The sequence below is a fragment of the Meleagris gallopavo genome, chromosome 1 (assembly GCF_000146605.3).
Source record: "Meleagris gallopavo isolate NT-WF06-2002-E0010 breed Aviagen turkey brand Nicholas breeding stock chromosome 1, Turkey_5.1, whole genome shotgun sequence".
Classification (NCBI taxonomy): Eukaryota; Metazoa; Chordata; class Aves; order Galliformes; family Phasianidae; genus Meleagris; species Meleagris gallopavo.
The window spans coordinates 12,822,235-12,839,742 of record NC_015011.2 but is presented as its reverse complement, the minus strand read 5'-3'; the positions used below and the strand labels follow the sequence as shown (position 1 = coordinate 12,839,742).

Below are 17,508 nucleotides of genomic sequence, written 5' to 3'. Positions count from 1 at the left end.
GTCCAAGATGCACACTTCCATTGTGTTTAAGAGCCCTGCAGAGTAACCACCTCACAGCTAGAGCTGCAAAGTGGCCAGACACACCAAAGGTGCTGACACTGCTTGGAAAAGAGCTAAAATCCAAGTACGGTTGATATATCTGGGTATACAATTTTTTTACTTAAATAACATTAACAATATATATATTAGATTATAGAGAGTATCCAATAAGAAAGAGGGTTAATCCCCACATAAAACATTTACAGGACTGCTGTAGATTGAGCACTCCCAGCTAAATCATTCCAGGGTTCAATAGTCACTTTATAGACAGCAAAGCTAATGCAGATCCTTAGCAACTTAAAAGATATCTAGTGTGCTTCATGCTTTCCAAACCCTCCTTGGTTTATTTTCCTGTTCACCACAGACAATTCTGTTCTCATTACTTTTTTTTTTTTTTTTGCTTGTCAGGCCTCATTTTTGTCTCTCTCACTTAGTTTTCTTAATGTCATCTTAGAATTTCCTTCTCAAAATCTCTACTTGTAATTAAACACATGTTAGCTATGGAAAGTGTCTCAAAGGATTGGTATGCAACAGTAGTGATTGAAAAAATCATTCTAAATGAATTACATTTTATTAAAAAAAAAAAAAAAGTATGTGAAATACTTGTAATTTCTTCATATGTTTCCAATCTACAGTTTTTCCCATGTTAAACCTCAGGGGGTTTTCTCCTACCCACAGATTACTGTTGACTTGCTTTTTCTTTCTCTTCATATCTCTCTATGGAGCACTAAGCACTATATCAGCCCTCTGGGGCTCTGGTTGCTTCTACATCTTTTTGTGCAAACAATATGTAATAGTAATGAAAATTCAGTGCCTTCTAATTGGTTTGGTGAGCCACAAACAAAGGGCTGACTTGATTTCTCAGAAACTCACTTGCAGCACTGTAGCTTTTGCAAGATGATGAGGACTGTGGCTCTGCCTCAGAGTCCCCCATGCCACGGATTCACTGACCATCTTGATTAAACTCTCCTGACTCAGCCAAGGAATTTCCCAATTAGCTATTTTTACTGTAAAGAAAGCCCTAGAGAGTTAAAGATTTTTACAAAACAAAAAGCAGCCATGAGACACGTATCTCCACCCAGTGTCATCTTTCTAGTTTATTTGACTTTTCAAACCAGGAAAAATACCAATTTTATTTTCTTGATCCTGACATTTTGGTATGTGACAGCAGTTGGTTCTTTTCTCAGCTATCCTCAGTCTCTGATCCTTTGCACGTACATTCAATGATAGGAAAGTCTTATCCTGTTGCAGCTTGAGTCAGGGACAAAAGCTTGAGTCAGGGACGAAAGCTATCACGTGGCTCCACGATGTAAAATAATTCAGCACTGATGCTTTTCTGCTTGTTCTTTCTAACACAGCCAAATAGCCTCCCTAGACCTAGGCAGGCTGCAGAATGCACTGAACCTATTGGATCGGAGTGGTTTTTCAATTGCTATTAGATGGGATGATATGCAGAAAATAGAAAGGGGATCGCAGTCAGATTTAGATATTTTCCAGATCCTGTATGTGTCACACTTTCTAAAAAATCTTTTATTGTAATTCAAGGTCAATGTTGGGAAGATAACAGCTTTCTGCCAAAAATCACATCAGAAGCTTAGTAAAATATAATAATGATTCTGCACTGTTAGTCATCCTGCAGCAGATTTTTACTGGTGACATCAAAAGCAATGACACTACTGTCACTTACATGTCACCTTATATATTTATAAATTGTGTTTTTTAGTCACAACCAATATTACTAATGAATTGTAAGCAACAGATTGACATAAAAATGAACAACAGATCCCTGTTCCTTGTTTTCAGACTGGATCTTAAAACCTTCTGCTGGCCCTTTGAGTCACAGAATCACAGAATCACCAAGGTTGGAAAAGACCTTCAAGATCATCCAGTCCAACCATCCACCTATCACCAATAGTTCTCACTAAACCATGTCCCTCAACACAAAATCCAAACATTCCATGAACACCTCCAGGGTCAATGACTCCACCACCTCCCCGGGCAGCCCATTCCAGTGCCTGATCACTCTTTCAGAAAAGTAGTATTCAGAAAAGAGTCTCACAGAAAGTGTTGGAAAAGTCTGTTTTAAGGTGTATTTTGTATTCTGTTGGTGTGAAACACACATTTCAGAGACATCTCATTCCATATTCAAGGAGACAGAAGGGATGGATCTGGAGAACCTGCTAAAGCAATAGAAAAAGTATCCTTTTAATTTGAAGCTGCTTTGCGAAATTTATAAATCATGTATACTTCATTTTGCCAAAGGAATTCCCCATTATTAAACACTACCCAGTCCTAGCAGACATCTCTTAATAGACTGAGCCATGCAAGCATTGAGGCATATCTCTCATACTGTGTCATAGACTTTTTCAGAGCTTTGTTTTTACTCTTTCCTGAGATTTATATAGAAAACATATGGAGCCACTCTATATGACTCTTGAAGCTTTGCAATGCAGCTTCTTTGGAAACAGTTACGAGCACAAAGATTGTCCATTCTTGCCAGTACTATATAGCATTTGAGATTCTATTTGCCAGCATAGTAGTCTCTGGTGCCAAGTTTAAAAAACATTCTACGAACTGATAGCCTGTGGCGTTCTTCAGTATCTGGAGGCAAACAACCTTCTGATTAATGCCACAGAGGATCACGGATGATCTGCTTGTGGGATGAAGTGATGATACAATTTCTTTCTTCTACTAGAGGAAAACAAAGGTAACTCACTGCTCCTTAAAAGGTGGCTTCTGTAGAAAAGGCCAGCTTTGATGTGCTTAGGAGTAATCCTGGGGGAAGTCATTGGTGTCTTTAGAGAAACACCACTCTTCATTGTAACAGTCTCCTTAAACTTCATAACTTTGCAAGTACCATATGAAGTCAGCTAAGAGCTGAGAAAGTTGTAGGTCTCTATTAACCTTTCTGAGTGCAGAATGAATGACGAAATCTGCCATTGCCATCTGAATTCCTTGCCAGCCAGTGTAGTGCTCTGAGCAAAGGGTATGTTATATTCTGAAGAAGAGCAAGAATAAATGCTTCTTTCTTTCTTGTCTGCTCTAATAAGGAGCCAGTTACATTTCTTTTAAAGTCATGACCATTTTGTTAACAAATGACTCACCAACAATTAAATTTTTTTGTCTTTGAAATGGAAATGGCATTGATTCTTAATAGCTGCAATACATCTGACACTTGGAGAACATTCTGGTTTTTGTTTTGTTTTGGTTTGGTTTCTGATGGCTGCTGTTTGTTAGTGAGCAGATTGCAAGAGCTCTATTTTCTTGAAAAAGCAAACACTTTCCAAATACTATCCAAATATTCAGGCCTCAGGAAGGATTTGGGCATCTGACAGCCTTGTAATTAGAAATGAAGGCAGCCTACACATGAGTTGGTGATGGACTAAGAGTACTCTTCAATTGAGCAAGCAACCAAAAAATATCATAGTGCTGTCTTCTCACTCACTGTTAAGTTGGTTTTCAGCTGTGACCTGAGTAGAAACTTCAGTTAAGTGGGGGCTCCCGGAAAACTACATTTCAGCTTTTGTGTGCACTTGAACTGGATACTCTAAAATAACTCTACAGGGCTGACATAGACTTTGGAGCATTTTGGATTGTATGTGAATTTATCATGTTGTGTAACCTGAAGGATGCTTTCTGCTTTTCTTGCCTCCATTTGCTTCTGTAGCTTCACTACACTTTGCCCCTGTTTCGGTTTTTCTTTTCCATCACATTTTCTTGTTTTTTTTTTAACCTTACCTCATTACCTTGAAATCTCTGCTTTTAATTATAATGGACCTGGTAAAAAATTTCTGAATCTTGGAACAGTTCAGAATTCAGACCATGAGGAAGAACTGTGTAGCTAGCTCCTCTTAGTAAAAGGGATTGAAACTTTGGATAAGGATTGAATTATGTATTCCAGTACTGCTCAAGCCATGTCTGTGGTCTGAGTTTTATACCAGGAGACACTTGCTTCCAAAGATAATTGTAATTATTCGCTGAAAAGATTTTATTCATCAGTGCATTCATTTAAGACTTTGTATGAATGAATAAAGAGGCTCTATCATAGTACAGCACATCTTAAGTAAATGATGTATTTTGCCATGTGTTGGTGATTAACGAGTGGCTGTTTCTGGCAAACTAATCAGCTGTAGCTCCAGGCATGGGACAGCATAAGTTTCCAAAAAAATAGTAACAGCTCCACTCATACATGCTTCAGCCAGCCACTATACATTGCAGTTTCCATGAAAAACAGGAATTTGGACTTGGATGAGTTGATTTTGTTTTATAGCTTGCAGCTTATAGCTCACATAATTTGTGCACACATTCCTCAATGGCAAAGGCCTCCTTAATAGAAAAACAGTTAGAGCCTAGTGTTCATGTGGGTGATACAGCGTGTCAGCGTTGGTTTTTAAAAAATACAAATTCTGCAATGGTGGGAAAGGAGCTCTCCCATCCCACTGCTCGTGTCCCTTTTGCAGCCCTCCTGCTTCCCCAGCCTGCTGCAGGGATGTGAACAACACAGCTGCGCATGGCTGGGGCTGCTGTAACCAGCTTCATGGTTTTCACTTTGGAAAAAGAAATACCAGAATATTACTAATATTGTAGCAGCATTAGTCAGATAATTTTAATTATCTATCCACTTCAGTTTGGACTAGTACTGTCTAGATGCTATATATTATAATCTCTTACAGGGCTCAGTGGTGAGGAAGGCAGCCTTGCTGTGGCCACGACACATAGATAGGTTGGCTGCCTGGAGGCGATGCAGGGCTGGCCCTTCCCCAGCAGCACATGAGCACGCTGGGCCCCAGGGAGCTTGCTGGCACGCAGGCAGTGAGGGGGAAGCCAGGGGAGGGAGCTGGGGGAGTGGCTGCTCTGTGCAGCTGGGAGCAGGCCAGGAGCCAAGCTGCAGAAGGATGGAAAGAAACGGGCTTTCAAAAGACTGCAAGCATTGGGTCGAGTTTCTTCAGCTCAGGAAGCCAGTGGAAGCTGCTGGGCTGATAGACACCGTATCCAGAAAGGAGGGAGTTGGTCTTGAAGGTCAGCCAGCAGTCCTGATTTTGCCCTGTATCTGTGTCACTTTGCTCATCTGCAAAGGGGCATGGCCACAGAAGGGACAGACGAGTAGGAAATGAGTGACAGCTACTGGAAAGGAGGGACGTGACACAGTCTGTGCTTTTGGACACCATAAATGATTCCCTCCCAGTCCAGCTGTCACAGGCTCCCTAGCTGAGCCAGACATGGGCACGCCTGAACAAATCGAGATGAGGGCCACCAGGACTGCCATAGGGCTGGAGCACAGGCTGGGGAAGGACAGGCTGAGAACTGGGCTGGTCAGTCATGGGAAGACTTGGATCAGAGTGGGAGATACCATATTGCTGTCTGTGACCCTCTGATGAGAGGATACAAAAGAGAAGACAAGGCCAGACTCTTCTCAACAGTGCATACTTCTAGGACAAAAGGTTACAACCACAAGCTAGCATATTTGAAGCTCTGATTACACAGAAGGAAACCATCTTTTAACTGCAGGCCGGTCAAATGCAAATCCCAGAGAGGCTGTGCAATCTCCAGCCGTAGAGCTATTCAGAGCTCACCTAGTAGAGCCATACCTACCAGGTCTAGCTGGATCTGTTCTGAAAAAACAGAACTACCATGACTTCCATGGGCCTCTTTCAACTTGATTTATTCCATGACTCTATGATCTAACCAACTATCTTCTTTTCTAGTTTCCACGACACCTAACATCAGGAGATTCAATTAAGATAAGGAAACTAATTTTAGTGTTCTTTGTAGAAACAGCTTCTGCAAAATATTTTTTTGTCTTCTTATTTTCTTCTTTATTGCAGACAAGCTGTCTTGAAATATACTGCCAAATTGAAGCAACAAGACTATAGTAATGCTGACCCTCTTTCCTGGCTTGGCTGTGACAGGGATGGTAACATACCTTCACCAAAAAGCACAAGTGAGAACCTGGTTGAATGAATTCTTCAAAATGAAGAAACGAAAAAACTATGCACCATCTAGAGTTGAAGGTTTGGATTTGTTTTTTTGTCTGTTTTTCACAAGAACATGAAAAGAACACTGCATTATTTTTCTTGAAATTAATCAGACTTCAATAAAAGACCACATTGAATTAATAAGGATGTTCTGTAAATCTTTCTCACAGGGGCATGCATGCCTTCAAGCAATACAGCTGCACTGAAACGACACTGCTAACTTTCAAACGTTGATTCAAGCTGTCTTCATTTTTCAATATTAAGAGGTTTTTGTAGTCCCCTGCAGAGTAAGCAATAAATAAATCTGTATGTGTTTGGGGCTTATTTGCCATCAAGGTTTTCCAGAACATAAACACTTCCACAGAACCTCCGCCTTGACGCGGCTGGTACTCATCAAGTGCTTCTTGAACATGGGAGAGTGACGAGGAACGGTGTCCAGGTAGCGACAACCTGTTTGTTCATACACGACTATGCATGCACATTTAACCACTCTTCTACTTCTCAGCAGTCAGTTGCACACTCAGAGCACTAATTCTTACGAAGGCCTCTCATGCTACGAGTTCAGCTCTCTAAGCAAGCCAGTGCCTATACTTTCAGTTCTGAACTGCAGGCTAGCTGGCAGCTGACAAAGTCAGGAGCTTCAAAGGAAAGGGAGCACAGATGGGAAAAGTGTTACAGCCTCATTTTTCTCCAATTGTAAGAACTCGTCTTCCTATCAAAAGGAGAAGAAAAATGAGCACACGTGGGGCTTGCCATTTAAATCTCGATTACTGATAACCCATTAATCTTTTTTTTGTCTAGAGAAAAAAACCGAAGTTTCACCTCATTATTAGAACAAGACATTACTCAGATGTCTTTTGGGTAATCTCCCAAACATTTATTCTTCTTCAGCTCATTCTTGGCCTTAATGTTAGAATTCTAGTGGTCTCAACAGTTATTAACTTAGAAGTAATACCACCACAGCAGCTCTACTGGTAGTGTAACTTTTCTAACGGCTTATTTAAGCAAATAACTAGCTATCCTAATGTTTCATCACAGCAAGTTTTAGAATGCATTATTCTGCTTAATTCTGAACAGAGAGTATATCACATGCTTTCTTACTATGCCCTCCCTTTGATAGCCAATAGCAGTACTCAATAACATGATCTTAATCACAGATGCTGACAGGCTTTGTAATTATGGTGAATAATGGAACCAATAGCAGACTCAACTCTGTGAAATATCTACTACATATTTTATTTGCAGATACAACAATTTAGGAGTACTTCTTTCTTCTTTCACTTTGTGTCTGCAGCTCAGAAACTATTAGTTTCAAAACTTTTGAGGAAACCATTACAACTGTATATCTTTTAACAGTATAATAATATTTAGTAATATTATATTCCTTTTAGTAGTGACATTACTGTTTTATATACTAGTGTATTAAATATATATATACATATAATTTGCCATAGACAACAGAACAAACTGAACACACAATGGGAAACAATGTGGAATTTTTAACCACTCTCAAAGTAAAAAACTGCCCTTGATTGCTGCAGAACATTAGCGATGGGCAACTAATAGCCTTGGGGAACCTCATTTTATAATGTTATGGTCTACAAACACATATACATAATTTAAAACCTGAACTGACATTCCGAACTCTTCATTTCTTCTCTCCATCACTCAGTTGGCAGGTAGTCCTGCATTTCAGCTGTAAAACACAAACTTCAGTACTTCTGTTATAAGGGGCCATATATAAACAGAAAGGCTTTTAAAAGCTCTTTTTAGTTTAGTGTGCCTCCACTAAACAAAATCCTCCACAAAAATCACTGTCTCTTGTGCAGGGTGCATAAACTTCCCTCGCCTTCCTTCCTCCTCTGTCATTCTGCCTCCATGAGCTGACAGTCCTGTCATGCAAGGCTGATGATAAATGGAAATGTAGTAAGGAGATTACAGTTCTCATTTATTAGCTCAGTAGCTTTTACTTTGGGGAACATTCATATGGACTCCTATCCAACATCCTGATTGGTGGAGTGTTTCTTTCTTGAAATCAGCCATACCTGTTGCACTTTGGATTATTTATATTAAAAGCTTTTCTTTGTAGAAAAAACTGCAGCATACATCGAGTTGCTGAATCAGTCCACAAGGAAGTGGTTCAGGACAACATGGAACATGCTTCTGTTTCGTAGAAGCAGTTTTACACATACAGTGCCTGCTGACAAAGCAGAAACAGCTCAGAGGGGTTAAAGAAAAAACAGATAAACCGGTGATGAATTACAGTTTGAAAGTGGTTTTATCCTGTCCACAATACACATAATCTGACTGAAGAAAGAATTCTATGTTTTGCATAAACAAGAAAGTCGCACAGTAGAAAGATATTTTGCTAAAAAATACAAAATAGGTGGCAGAGCACAGCTCCTTGGAAGTAAATTTTCATGTTTCCAAAGACCAGGAGGTGAAAGTGTTGGTTTTATTTCTAATTTTCTTATTTTGTTTGAAAGTTACCAGCTTTTAAGACTGATTTGGTGAGTGGGTCAGGTCATACAAATTCTGCATATGTAAGGCCTTGTAGTTCCTAAAAGGCACAAAAAGTAAACCAGACCCATTAATCACCAGCCACTGTCACCAGCAAATCTTGGGTTAAAAAGTCCTCATTTTTAATATCGTTTCTCTCTTACATTAAGAATATGTATCAACAAAGTTTCATAATTCCAGAGAAAATATTCCTTTACAGTTTCTTGACTGGATTGTTTTGACTGTTTCGCCTTTAAGAAATCTTCAGTTTGACAGACTGAATCCAGCTTTGGCTTTTAAGATACACTTTGCCACTTTGTGTGTCAGCTTTAATCCATTTGTCTTTTTCATTCCTTTGATTCATGTGACCTGGAAAAGAGAGTCCTGTTTAGTTTAATTTGTCACACAGTAAACATATCACCTTCACACCAAGCTCCCTGGAAACATTTCAGATTGTACCAAAATAGTCTTTATGCATTTTTAGCTCGGGCTTCTAACATTTCCTTTTTGATTCTTTATATTCATCCCATTTCCCATAATTTGTTGTTACATTTTTTACTGTGTTATTTATTATAAAATATCATAGGCTAGAAAATATGTCTACATACAAGGTAATTTGAAGTTGACATCTCTTCTGTAAGCATGGAAGAGAGATGCTGGTAAGACCCAGTGACTCGAAGGACAAAACATGTTACTAATATCACTACTTTCTTATGCCAGTGGCTTAAAAACAAAACAAAACTGAGATGTCTGTCTTCTATGTTTCATCTAAACTCAGTGAGAAGGGTCACACTCTGAAAACCTCACTCTGTAACAAAGAAGAAAGTTGAACTTAACCCCATTTTACAGATCAGAAACTGAGGCCAAGAGAGATTAAGTGACCTTCCAAATTTATGCAGAAAGTTTGTGACCAAATTGGGAATTAAACTGAGATCTTTTAGTCACAAATCTGTGCCTTTCTCAGAAGATCAACCTTCATTTTGGTTTATTTTTACAAAGTGCCTTTTATTGTTATTTCAGCGTTCGTGTAACTGAGTGAATTCTAAGTTTAGAACTAATCTGAGCTTGGAATAGCATGTGAGATGGCAGGGAAGCAGATTCTGAAGCAACTTTGCAAACATGCTCTGCTCTGACCTGTAACAGAGCTGAAGTAAAATTCTGGCCGTGTCAAAAGCAGTGGCAAACCTCCAACTTACATCACTGCATTGGTTTCTACAACTCAAGCCAATGTGCAGAATTTTTCAATAGTATTTCAGCTTTTTGGTACAGCTAAGTGGGATTACTTGATGGCTATGGGCCAAGGCCAATACTAGCAGACTGAAGCACGGTTCAGCAATACAGGATTTTCAGAGGAGTCTCACACTGACCAAGTTCTCCCACTGAATGAAGAAGGATTTCAGTATTCTTTCCTAACAGACTGCATTGTGCCTTCAGGGATCCCCGTGCAGATGTCCCAGTACAACTTCTGCCCTCCCGGTTGCACGAGGTAGCAGAGGCCTCAACTACACCACATGCTTACTGCATCCTTTCTACCTGAAGGCACTGGCAGTACGGTCGAATCCACAGTTCTATTCTCCATCTAATCAGGGACTTAAAATACATCTACAATGATCACTACAAAGCCATGCAAATGCACTGTATATGAAATTTGGTAACATCTGAAACAAGGAGAGTCTCCATATATAAAAAAAATGAACCAACAAATTAACACGAAGGAGAATTTCACCTGATCACTTCACAGAGTTCTGGAGCACTGAAAATGCAGCTGTTTTTCTGAGAAGAGAAGATAACATTTACAGGACAAAGACGTTTTCTCAGAAAGTGTCTACTGGAGGACTTGGCCACAGCCATTTTCTCTCATTTTTTTGTCGCCATGTCATGTTGTTCTGTAGAAGGAACAAAGGCTGAAGCACAGAATGAGCCCTGTAGAATGATTTCACCCTGCTACATTTCTGCTAAAATTTTAACAGAGAGTTTTGGAGAAACACAGAAAAAAATTGAGTCATTTCAAAGCTCAGTTGTAGTCTGAGCTCTGTTTCTCATTTTGTATTTGCTATGTGAACTTAGAAAAATGTTTTGTTCCTTGTGCTTCTTTTGGAGATTTGCCCGTGAAGGGAATGCAGGAATATAAAACTGCCTGCAGCAAACTCAGTATCAAATTCCATTCCTCGGGGATGCAGATCTTCAAAGTATCTTAAGTTATTAATCCTATTGCCAGTAGCAGGTTCAAATCAAGCTTAAGATACTTGAATTGTTTTGTGAAGGAGGTGCTAATCAAGCAAAAAGCTTAAGTTGGAGATTTCTTGATCGCAATTTGATCTTAATGATACCCAACTGCCTGTACTGTGGGAACATTAAGCGGGTTTTGAGGATGACTTTTAGCATGATTAAATCACAAAAAAAGTATTTCATGGTGTTGCCTTGACTGGTGGGTTTTGAACTCAGGGAAAGACCATCTGTCTTCATGGCCACCTTCTCAGTATAAAACTTAGGAAAAAGGAAGTTTTTCCACATGTGTCTAAGGCAGAGAAGGTCTTTGCAAAACTTTACGCAGTCAAGTATTGATCACTGATCCGTATGTCTTACTGTAGGCCAGAGAAACTGAAGTAGTTCTATGTTCACATCATAACACGTACAAAGATAAGCAGATTTAAAATGCTTTTCACTGGTTTTCTAAACACTGTGGTGCATCCCAAAAATGCTGCGTACAGCTTGATTAAATACAAGCTGAAACCAATAAAAATCCGTAGGATAGCATCTCATCTAATGTGTTTTTTAAAAGTTGGATGAACTTCTTATTTGACTTAAAGGAATGTAATCTTTTCCAGATACAACCTGGGCTTTTGTCTGTTTTTTAAGATACTGCTTAAGGATCAAGGCTTCACAGAGGGACAGTGTTTAGAAGGACACTGTAAATCTGTAAAACAAAGCTCTTCCCACTCAGACCTAGTGGCAAAGATTCAATAAAAAGTGCTTCTAGAAAAGAAGGGAAGTATTAAGGAAGTGCCTTGAGAACAAAGAAAACAACAAAGGACAAACAGCTAATAGGGTTACTCTTGGGATCAGAACTGAAACTTCGAATGCAACAGAGACAAGTCAGCTGCAGAGTGGGGAAAAGGAGTGCTCTGCTTTCACAGCTGTTAAGTTTCAGAAGAAACTTAGGTTTCAGCTGAGGGCTGTGATACATGTTCTTTCAGTTATTTCCCTTTTAAAGGCAAGTTGCTTGCCTCATATTATTCACTGCCCCTTCTACTGTGTTTGTGTTTAATTTTGGAATTCAATGCAGCAAAAAGATTCTTAAATAATACAAATTTCTGATAACAATAAATACATCCATGAAGCACATGGTATACAAGGTTCATGGAGCTCATGCAGTAAGCTCTCTCCTTGCATCCTGGATAAGCCAATCCTTGAAGCAAAACTAAAGGTAAGCCCACAATACTACATAGGCAGCTCTCCCACTACTGCTGGATGAGGAGTCATACTGTGAGCAATGAGAAGATCTAGGTAGGAAACAATCCGTCTAAATCCAATAAGGCCCAGATAGGGCCTAACCTCAAGCAGACATGAAATCCTTATTATTTCACTGCATTCCCAGTTGTTCCGAAGGTAAAGGTGCTCCTCACCACAGTCATCTTGGAGAACCAGGCAGGATAGAAAGACATGAACTAAGTTATAGGAGAAACCTGAGAAGTCAGAAATACCAAAGGGATCTGGTAATTGGACTCACTTTCTCAAGAAGCAAATGAGGAAGGCGGCTATCTAATGTATTCCTAGTGATGAAAGAGTAACTAGAGATGGGTCAATGCATACTGTACAGGCAACATGTATCTGGAAGCTTTTACAGAGAAAGATTAGAAAACAGGAGATTCCTCTCCATCACCAGGACAGATGCAATGGGAAAGGCATAAGTTAACATGAAGGAAAGAGTCCTGGTTACTCTTGTGCACGGTCAACAGGTGACATGGCTCAGAGAAGCATCCTTCAGATAAGGCTCAGCAAGGTGTTAGTGCTGTAGACTGATGAGATTAGAGCCCAAACTACAAATCCTGTTAACTCTTGCAACTGTTGTCATATTGGTTAAAATAAGGGAGTAGATATGCTTCTAGACTTGAGAGAAGATTCACAAAGTATATATTTGTTATTAGTAAAAGAACAGAAAAGAACGAAGGGACTGGCTTGTCAGCTTGAGAAAGTAACAGTGGGATGTGGTAAATACAAACATCCACAGCCACTGAGGAGCACCTGTGACACTGTGGGACTTGGACCAAAGAAACTTGGTGCTGAAAGCTAAATTGAGCAATTGACCACCAAAGTTAAAAGCTCACTCAGCTCCAAGTAGATGCATGGCACCATGTCAAAGGTTGCTGCTGGATATCAAGTTGGCACTAGAACTGGGCCGGGGGAGAGAAAGATCTGGAATCAGATGAGTTGCTGGCACCACTCAGAGACAGATTTACATGTTGTAAAAGATGGATAATATTCCAGACGATTCGATTTGGAAATTGACACCATCAAGGAATAACTGCAAGACTTTTTTCCAGCAAACTTACAATTGTCAAAACATAAGCTTGCAACGTAAGCTTGCCAATAGCTGCATTCATTTACTCCCCAGATTCATCCATACACATGCTTCATAATCTTTCTTTGATTTTCTTTGCAGTTACTTTGAAGTTGAGGGGAGCAGATGGCCACATCAGCTTAGAAGAAGAGGAAGTAGAGCTGAAAGCAGTCTCCAATGTATTTTAATCTGACATGCTTGCCTAGGTTCTTCTTCAAAACCTGCTACAGTGCAAGTACTGTGACTTCTCCAGACCGTTACTTACTTTATCCTGCTATTTAGCTAAGCTTTTTTTACTGTAAGATCAAATCATAATCTCTAGTTCCATCACCAGTGGACAGAGGACATTTTCTTTCATCTCTGCAGCAATTTCTGACATAGTAGAGAAGTTGCGTCTTCCCTCTGACTCCTTTTCTTAAGAAGAAAACAATACTTTTCTTTTTCCTTTTAAATCTCCCTCCCATAAATGATGTTTTCGACCTCTGAGCATATGTTCTCTTTAGGAGTCCCTACAGTTCCTCATATCCTTTTTGAAGTGGATTACTCGAAACTGGACACGTTCCAGCAAAGTATTACTAATGCCAAGTAAAGCCAAAGGATTATTTTGAGTTTTACAGAACAGTCCTGTTAATATACTATTATGTTTGGGTGGTTTTGTGTTTTTTCAACTACATAACATTATTTCTTCCTGTTTACTCAAATACTCTTCATGTTAGGAATGCATACGTTCCTACCTCCACACTTCAAACGTAAAAATGATAAACTGGAAAAATGGCTTAAAATGTAAACAAATCAGGATTATTTAAATGTTCATCAGTTCATTTAACATGTTTCTAACTTCTTTGGCTTGAGAGTCTCCTAATTACCTTATCTGCTTAAATTTCAGAATCAATTACTAGCCTGCTACCTCTCCCATTACCACACGTAGTTCCAGATATAGTTCATGGTCTCTACAGGCCATGATGATGAGCTGATTCCCAGATAAAGGCAGGCCTAGAGAAATGGGGAAGGCACACACATCTGCAGGAAGAGCTATGAGTTGCAAGAAGCTACAGAGCCTACTTGACAAGGACAGTCCTCTTTTCCTACCCCCTTTGCTATGTGAAGGAAAAAAAAAAGTCTTGACATGATTACTATTGTAAATTACTGGATTTACTTAAATATTTTCAAACTAGGCAAGAAAAGAAAAGCTTTCACAGACGGAAGCTGGACCAATGCTTAGCATGAAAAATCTGTTTTTATAACCTTCATTGTACCACACTACAGGAGTGCCTACTGATGGCAATGGAAACAGATCCTTATTCCCGCAAATTACTCTGAGGAATAGAATACTCAGCATGTTCTCTGGTTCCATCCCTTCCCTGACAAGCACGCCAGCTTTCTAGGCAAGTCCCTCACCCTTCTGAAAGAGAAGACACCTTTTGACAGTTTCATCACACTGCCTCTGAAGTGCTCGCTCCTTTCATCCTTTTTCTTTGATGAAATCCACATCATTTTTTCTCAGCTGCCTTGCAAAACCCTGGATGTGATTGCTCTCAGGACCATAGTGTGCCACCTTCCTCACTCCTGTGGAAGCAGGAGCCTTGAAGCAAGGTGAGGACACAGGTCACACCTGCCCTAAAAGCAGGAGGGAAGGCTGTGTCACATAGTGCAGGTGCATATTTACTCAAGTCACAGAGTTCCCACTGGAGAACCTCCTCTCTCATATCTCACACAACACTCCCAGATGCAAGAACAGCTTCCTCAAAGCAGCCAGTTCCCATCTCATTTTTAACTAACCTCTGAGCTCAGAGCTGCCATGCTTCTTGAAGTTTTTTTTTTTTTTCTCTAGTTGGCAAAACTCCTATCCCTTCCCCATTTATGTTTCTTTAGTTGCAGCAGAAAGACATCTATGATCTCCGTACCTAACACTTCAACAGTAAACGTTTTCATGATATAGAAACAGCATTAAATCGTTTTTAATTATTTGAGAATCTACACAAAGAAAATTCTCAAATATCAGCTTCTAAAAGAGATTGTTGAGAATGAGAGGACAGGTGCTTGGCTGCAGAAAGAATGCAGCATCCCTATGACGAGAAGTAGGAAGCTTCCCCCTTGCCACGTCAAAGGAACATTACTGGCTTAGCAAAGAAAGGGAAAGTACAATTTTCAAAAGAGTAAGAAAAGGAACCAAGCATACCTCAAAACAAATTAATTCATCTTCCTTTAGGTTTGGTGCCTTTTACAGAGAAGAAAAGGGCAGAAAAAAATCACTGGATATATGAGAAAATATTTAAGAAAGCTAAATGCCCAGTGTAAGGCAGCTGAAGATGTGTCACTTCAGCCCAGCACTATACCCTGCAGAAAATCTGTTCCAGGGTCTGTTTTCCATTTACCTGTATTGTGACAAACTTATATGTACATTTTATAGACTTCTTGTGCAACTCCTCTTTGAAAGCAATCAATGAGCAGTGACCAAATGCTGCTGCCTCTGCTTAATTCCTGATGATTTCCGTGGCTTTGGGATACGTATATCTGAGAATTAACTAGTTGGAGTTAATCTGCCAGGATCATTTAGATATGGTATGGTAGGCTGAAAAATTGCTTCTGCTTCAGTGTTGATGGCAGTACAGAAACACTGAGTGGATTGCAAAACCAGAGAAGCCAGTGAGCTGTGCATATCTGAAACAGTAATTTTATCTTTAATGCTGCCAGAGTAGGAGGATGATTGGCAACAAGGAAATGCACTGCTTTGCTGCTGAGGCACTTCATCACCTAGAGCCTTGCTGGAATCCAGGTCCCTTCCACAAGTTACTGAGGAGTTTTAAACAAGGTTTTAAAAAAATTATATTTAATAACCAGTAATAAATTTAGAAGCGCATTACTTCAATGCAGGAGGAGATATGTTCATACACTTCAAGAGTACAAGCGGGTTATGTACTATTAACATACACTTCTAACATTTCTTACCTGTGAGAACTCGGGAGTTATTACTTTACATGGGCAAGGAAAAGAAATTTTGAACAGATTTTCTTAGTTTTCAAACAAAGGAAAACTTAGAGCCTTACTCATCTGTTACTGTATCAGGTCACACTGACATAATGCTTTCAAAAACAAAGCTGGAGCCTTCAATACATTATATTAGCATTGCCTCTTGAGCAAACTAAGTAATTGGTAACAGTAAGAGCCTTAACTTGGAGATGGACAAAACTGGAGGAGACGTACACACCTAGACAATGAAAAGTGTAATTGCTTTCTAAAGCAGGAATCAATAAGACTTGGGATTCCCAAATCCAATTTTAAATCTATTAAAAGAATGTTCCCAGTAACCACAGACACTTTTCACAAATCCTTTATACTCCAACTTCTGTTCCTAGCCATCTCCCACCCATCACTTCTCAAACTACCCCGCCCTGTTTAACATTCATACTGTACATTTATAAACATACTGTATGCACTTTTTAATTCATCCTCCTACCTATGCAGAGAAAACATTTCAGTGTATTTTCAATTGATATTCTCTGCCAATTTATTACATGAGTTTGTTTAAGGCAACAAAGCCCTGGCTTACATCCCACAAATTCAATGGAATAATGCTGAGAGTGAGTTTAACATCTAAGATGTTAAAAAAGCAGTTGTTTGCATTCACATTCATTTACCAAACAAAATGAGAGAGCCACCTAGAAACAAGAAGAGTTCAATGGCACAAGCAAATATCTGAAATCTGAAACAGCTGAAACAAAAAGGGGCCAAGAGCAACAAACTCATAAGAAAATGTGGATGTCTTCAACTGATGCCAGACAGACATTTAATGGTAGCCAAGCTTAGTAAGCCTTACCACTTAAAATTACGTGATCATCTTTGGAGGCACTCCGTGTTTCTTTTAACTCGATCTCTGAGCTCACATCCACTTTTCTTCCAGACAACTCTAAGTAGGCTTTGAGAGATGCAGGTACCTTGACTGTAATAGAACCTGACAGATTTAAATGAAAGCTTGTTAGATTGACATTGAGATCAAAGCATGAAACAGGCCATTATATAGCTAACTTGAGGCAAACAGTCCTTCAGACACTGTAACCTCTTTTTTCTGTCAAAAGATTAACAAAGATAACTTCATTTCTCATAATCAGAATATTGTATGTCACACATAAAATAGAACTGTAGTATTTCTTCAGGCAGCATGAGAATTAACACTGGCATACACTGCCAGAAACAGCTCTTGCTAGAGGACCTTACTGCAAGGAAGGCCAAGGGAAGCAAATAAAACAGATCTCACAATTATTATGACTCTGTTTTCATCTTCCAGTGGTGTATTTGCACTCTTGAGCATGGACACAGGGTTTGATTTAATGAGTAATCCAGCTACTGCACGCAGCACAACACAAGAATGTTACAGAAGAACTGTTCCTCTGCAATGATGGGATCCTGCTTATGTACTGTTAATGCTAGCAAAAA

At 39.4% G+C, this 17,508-nt stretch overlaps 1 protein-coding gene and 1 long non-coding RNA gene across 2 annotated transcripts in view; one reads left to right on the top strand and one right to left on the bottom strand.

The window, feature by feature from the left end:
- The window catches only part of FBXL13 (F-box and leucine rich repeat protein 13), a gene marked incomplete at its 5' end in the record, with an annotated part of 62,340 nt that extends 55,917 nt beyond the window's left edge, over positions 1-6,423 (top strand). The window contains 1 exon segment of the mRNA XM_019611123.2: positions 5,865-6,423. Within this exon segment, the coding sequence (XP_019466668.1) occupies positions 5,865-6,042 (178 nt within the window).
- Positions 6,424-7,225: 802 nt separating this feature from the next.
- On the bottom strand, positions 7,226-17,056 carry LOC116216524. The gene is made up of 2 exons (XR_004159417.1): positions 16,892-17,056; positions 7,226-8,882 (listed from the first exon to the last, which is right to left on the bottom strand). It is a non-coding gene; the product is annotated as an uncharacterized LOC116216524 (long non-coding RNA).
- Between the last annotated feature and the right edge of the window lie 452 nt (positions 17,057-17,508).